General features: G+C 42.9%; 1 protein-coding gene across 1 annotated transcript; it reads right to left on the bottom strand.

The window, feature by feature from the left end:
* Nucleotides 1–4,186: 4,186 nt before the first annotated feature.
* fgfbp2b (fibroblast growth factor binding protein 2b) lies at nt 4,187–4,954 on the bottom strand (the record flags this gene model as incomplete). The annotated part of the gene is made up of 1 exon (XM_084572793.1): nt 4,187–4,954. One exon carries the CDS (start codon nt 4,952–4,954, stop codon nt 4,187–4,189), a length of 768 nt encoding a protein of 255 aa, XP_084428919.1.
* Nucleotides 4,955–6,156: the final 1,202 nt, after the last annotated feature.

The raw sequence follows: 6,156 nt of genomic DNA, 5'->3' as shown, positions 1-6,156 counted from the left end.
CACTACTAAAGTGAATGTCTTCTCTTTGAAAGATACCAGATGTTTGAGTGCATAAAAACATAAATATTCATTCATTCATTCATTCATTCATTCATCTTTTGTAACGTCGGGGGGGACAGGTCTCCGGTCTATGGCAGGGCTAACACAGAGAGACAGACAACCACTGACACTCACATTCACGCCTACAGCCAATTTAGAATCACCAATAAACCTAAGGAGCATGTCTTTAGACGGTGGGAGGAAGCTGGAGAACCTGGAGAGAACCCACGCAGACAGAGGGAGAACTTAAATATTCTCTTCCTCTAGAAGTCAAACAGTGCTGTACTAACTGTCTATTGTTTGAGATTTGTCTAAATAAAATGAAACAAGCACCTTAAGACAAGTGCCAGGACCTTGATGCTAATTACATAACTTCCCTTTATTCAGTGTTTTTGGTGCCATGATGTTGACCTACATGTATAAACCCCTTCCACCCTGTCATCACGTTTCATTCCTATAATGCTGCAGGAGCTACGTAATGATCCTGTGGGCACAAGTCCAACAATCCTACAGTTTACTGCAGTTTATCACTCTGAGTCAGTGTGTCAGGGGATTTAGTTCACAGTAGCAGGAGAGAGTTAATGTGTTTACACAGTCACATACAAGGCCCTGCCTTCCTTTAGTGGGACCAGACGTCCCTGTTATGTAAACCATTATATTTTAACATGAATATTTGGTTAGGTTAAAGTTTTATAGCTTAAGTTCCATGGTTATGAATTGGATTAGTCTCCAGTAAGATAACACAAGTCAGTGCATTATCCTTTGAATTTATTTCACTGATTAGGACATTTATAAGTTCAGAGGAAGGTTTTGGACGGTCCTCGCGACCACAGCAGGCTAAGACTTGGTTTAAAAGTTATATTTCAGTTACATTTCTCCCCTGTCCTATTCACCCTGTACACGTCGGACTTCAAGTACAACACAGAGTCATGTCACCTGCAGGAGTTCTCAGATGACACTGCAATTGTGGCTTGTATCACGGATGGACAAGAGCAGGAGAACTTCTATACATCCAGGCCGCACCTGTAGCCTGTAACCATCAACGGAGAGTGTGTAGAGGTGGTTCAGACCTAGACTTAGACCTGGGTCTACAGCTGCATCAAAACTGGACTGGTCAGCTGACATAGACTCAGTCTACAAATCTGTCTGAAGCTGCTGGACATGTTCTACCAGACTATTGTTGCCAGCGCCCTCTTCTACTCTATCTCCTCTTAAGCACAGAAAGAAAGAAAAAAAAAACAGTTGAAAGACTTCAACAGCAGCTGGGTCTCACTCCTCTCTGCTCAGCAGCACCATCTAGTGTTCATCAGTTCTGCAGACTGAATACAAGTAGAGGTGGAAAATAAGATTTTTGACTTTTAGTCATTTTATTATGTTTCAACAAAGATAGATTTCACACAGTGTCAGTAGAGGCAGGATGAGCAACTCAATGTCAAAGATTTATTGCAAAAGAAAAGAACAAAAAGGCACACTCTTAAATATTCCTGTCAAAAAACAGTAAAGATCTGGCAGCACAGTTGACAGACAGTCACTGTAAAATCAATGGTATCTTTTTTTACCACTACCAAAGTTTTTATTTTCCACCTTTACAGTAATGTACAGGAAAAGTATAATAAGCTTTTAAAATGAACCTTTCTCACAACAAATTAGAGCCTGAAGATTTAGGATAAAACTAAAATATCAGCCATTTAACAAAGAAAAAATTTACCCATCATTTGGTGTCACAGCTAGCTTGCCATTGAAACAAATGTGGAGGAAAAAAACTTTGTTATTCAAATATCAAACGACTTTAACATAAGAGAATGAATCCCTGTCATCATGTCACCATGCATCGATGTATTAAAATAAAAATGAGGAACTGTGCAGATCTGTATTTTTAAGCAGGCTAGTTCACATTAGCTCATTACACCGAGTCCAGACTCGAATATTAAATATGTTAACGTGAATCTTTTCTGCTAACAAGCAAAGGAAAAATGGCACTAATAATCATCACTTGAACATGGACTCACAGAGCTAAGGTGAATAATACAGTTAAACTCCTGTTTTCTTTCCTTTAAGCCATCAGTACTGTAAGACACTGTTAAATTTCATCTTACTAACTCAAATGTGCAGTGATATCCTGCATTTAATCCTGCACTGTTGATATTTCAACGTAGATTTGCAGCAGTTTCTAAGAGCTGCAAAGGTAGCAGGGTAAATCCAAAACGGTTACATTTAGTCTAAACAGGAACACGGTTATCAAAGCTGAAAGCAAAAACCAAGGAAAACAGACAGGAACACAAGCAGGTTACTCAACAGACATCTGGACAAGGCTATATATACACACATGGGCTGATGGGTCAACTAGACACAGGTGAATCCAATGAGGGGAGGAGTGGTCGATACAAGACACAAGGTAAGAGAGGTGAAGGTAATCAAAGCATCGTGTTGTCTCTTTTGCTGCATTCATTCATTCATTCATTCATTCATTCATTTCCTGCAACTGCTTGTCCTCTGGTAGGGTCGCTGGATGGGGGGGCTGGACACCTATCCAAGCTGTCATCAGGCGAGAGGTGGGGTACACCCTGGACAGGTCTATCGCAGAGCTAACACAGAGAAACAGACAACCATTCACACTCACACGAAGCTTCTTCCTGTGAGGCATCTTGCCACATTTCAGATTTGAAAACTGAATTTCTCAGGTACTTAAATAAGGGGTCAAGGCACACAGAAAAAAAATATTGAAGAGGATTTTACAGTGTTGTGTTGGTGCCAGATATGAGTTCATGACATCACGTTTATGATACCATTTAAAACATAATTCATCCTCTTGTTCTGGTTGGAGTGCATAAGATGGACTGTTGATAATATTTCTCCTCTCACTGACTTGTTGCAAATCTCTCTTCAGTATTGCGTTGCGTCTTAATTTGTGCAGACTCATGTCAACGAACGCAGAGCTGCTTTACCGGGTTAAATCAGTGCAAACGTTTTTTTTTATGATGTCTGATCTTGTTCTCCACCATTTTTAGGGACATTTGATGTCAGCTCTGTTCAGTGATTTCTAACTTGCTCTCTTTTATTTAAACTGAAATAGTTTTAATGTTCTCAGTATCATATATATTATGTGTTACCTAGTTTTGATGCTGACAGTTATTGGAAAACTCAAACTTCAGTTAAATGGAAATATTCTCATTGCTGTTGCATTATTTTACACATTTTTAGAAACTAAAGATTTAAAAATGGCTGCACAGCATGAACTTTAACGACTGAAAACTGCCTCTTAAGGAATCAAAAGGGATTTACAGCTTCCATCCTCAACCACTGTGTGTGCTTGTGTGTGTGTTAAACAACACTGATGCCGCAGCCGCGCTCGTTTCTCGTCTTCGGCCTCCACACAAACCCCCTCTGTTCTTGCACACAGCCACCGCTCTCAGGAGTTAATTCATCGGCTCATGCGTGGAAGTGTTTAGCCCTGCTGCAGACACACACCGTGACTGAGGTGCATTATCTTCAAGGCAGTCTGGGTTCGCTCTGTTTGTGTCTGCGCCGTAACAACTTCCTCAGACGTGTTGTTACAGCCGGGGGTGAAAAGAAACAAGGACTCCTTTGAATGCACGAGTGTGAAAACTTGGAACAGAAGAAACAGTGAGACACAGAGGTGGAGACGTCACCACTCCGACTTTATTCTCTTTACCTTCACATTTTCTTTTTTGGAACAAATGCATGTGTCACAAGGAGGGCATTTTACATCATATACAAACAGAAGCGCATGCCTGCCATAGTTTCCTTTCGCCTTGCTGTGTGTTGTACAGATTTTAAAATCATCCAGTCATCTGTTAACCGTTCGGGAGGTTAAAGGCTCAGCCTGTAGTTTCCTGCAGAGGAGAAAGGCTCTCATGAAGATCCTGGAGAGGTCAAAGATAGGAGAATGAGTTATTCCAACCTGAACTTGGAGACAAAGATTTGTTGCCCCATAAAATTGGCAAAATTAAAGTTGTGTTCTGGGTATGAATAACAATCTGATTTCTTATTCCGTGCATAAACAACCACTACTCTTCATCTCTATCCCCTTTAATTCTAACTTTCTCCTAAGATTTCTTTCTACGTTCCCACTTTCCTTTTCTTCTTCTACATTTTTACATCACCCACCTGCGTCTGCGGCATCATTTCAGTTTTGGAACCAGCTGATGAAGTAAGTGCAGACGCCTTGGAAGCTCTTCCAGCAGTACTCGGAGGCGATGCGGGAGGATTTAGACCCAGGCTGCTCCGTGGGGCGAGTAGTGGTCTTCGCAGGCTTGGGGGTGGTTTTCTTGGTCTGGGGGACCTTGCCTGCCTGGGGCTTTACGGGCTGAGAATGGGGCTTCACAGGTTTCGGAGCAATGACGGGCTTGGTCTGGGGTGGCGCCGCTGGTTTACGCGGCTCCTGGGCGGGTTTTGAAGGCTTCTGGGCTGTGGTCTTAGGCCAGGAGGACAGGAAGGTTATCTGAGCCTCGTCGGGGTATTTCTTGCACATCGGCGGGCGGTAGATTTTGGCTCCTTGGCAGGCGTGGCTCAGCTTCCTCAACTCCCACATCATCTGGGTGAAGTAGTGGCGAGGGTTGAGGTTGTAGGCTCGGCAGTGGTTGGGTTTGCCCTGGAAGTCACAGTAGTATGAGCGTCCAGGGGTCTGGGTCTGACTCTTGCAGGAAACACGCAGACGAGTATAGTCCCCAGCTCCGGATACCACCATGGTACACGAGTCTTTGGCTTTGGTGTTGAATCTGATGGGCTCATCCCAGATGCTGTGTTGCTGTTGCTGCTGCTGCTGCTGCTGCTGCTGTTGCTGTTGCTGCTGTGGCTGAACCTGCAGCTTGTTGTCATTGCTGCTGTTGCCGGTTTGAGCATTTGTCACACAAAAAATTGCCACTAAGACCAGCAGCGACATTCTCATCCTCATGGTGGCGTCCGATTTGGGGATCTGTGTCTGCACAGAGGGCTGAGGTGTGCAAGGGTAGATGTGATGTGAGTGTGACTTTATAAAGCTGAAACTCACAAAGGATGTATTATACCAGGTGAGATGAATGACTCAAAACTCCTCCCCGCAGTTCCCTCACACACACACACATATAGAGACCACAAGACGAGATGACTGGAAGGAGGGGGGAGAACATAAACCGAGAGAGGAAGAGGGGAAAGGGGGAGAGCCGTCTGCGGGAGCCAAGGGAGAGCATGAAGTCTGAAGGAGGTGCACACATGAGGCCAAATGTTGTGAAAAAGAGCTGCAAGGCATTATATAAGTTTACATAGGAGGGCCATTCACTATTGATGAGGAGGAGAGCAGCGAGGGTCTGGAGCCTCAGGTTATTTGCCGAAGAGTTAAAAGCTGATCTGGGACCATGTAAAAATAAAAAACGCATCATGTTCGTGAAGATGCAAAGATTGACTTTGTAAAGACTTGCAAAAAAGTAAAAGTCGGGTCAGCCTTGAGTACAATTGTATGATAGAATAGTGCAGCCATTAAAATAGTCACGGGTTTGTATATTTGACTCTAGACTCTAGTGTTTGTTTAAAGCTGCAAGAAAAAGGAGACGCGCAGCAATCACGCAACACGCAAAGAAAGTGATTTTAATTGTAAAACAGGAAATAACTACAGGGATACATAGATATATGGACAGAGGGAGTCACAGGGGGAATGGAAGACACTCAAAACAGGAGACACTGCTGAGACCGAGAGAGTTTTATTCAGACTGATGTAAATAAAAATGCCAGATATTTAAATAAATATGGTTATGAAGTAAGTGGTTATATGGTTATGATGTATTATTACGCACAAACTAAAGATGCTCAGCCAAAAGCAGGTTGTTGTGTCCGTCCCCATCTTGAGTGAAGTGTAGCTTGCCTGCTGCCCACCAGTCAAATTCATGTGAATGTAGTGAAGACAGCATTTTCTTTAAAACTCATCAGCGAACAAGCATGAAGTAATTACATTTGCGTACCTGAGCATTTTGGTTTTAAATGGATTAGTGAGTTTTGAAGGCAAAATAAAATCTATGCTAGCAATTTCCACCAGGCTACAGTCGCTAAGCTAACCGCCGCTAAGCTAGCTGCACTCTAAATTGAATGGGACATAGACGCAAATGGGTAAATTTGCCTTTTTTT

Source organism: Chelon labrosus (assembly GCF_963514085.1).
Source record: "Chelon labrosus genome assembly, chromosome: 2".
In the NCBI taxonomy this organism is placed as follows: Eukaryota; Metazoa; Chordata; class Actinopteri; order Mugiliformes; family Mugilidae; genus Chelon; species Chelon labrosus.
The sequence above is the reverse complement of the archived record's forward strand: the minus strand, read 5'-3'. Positions and strand labels throughout refer to the sequence as shown.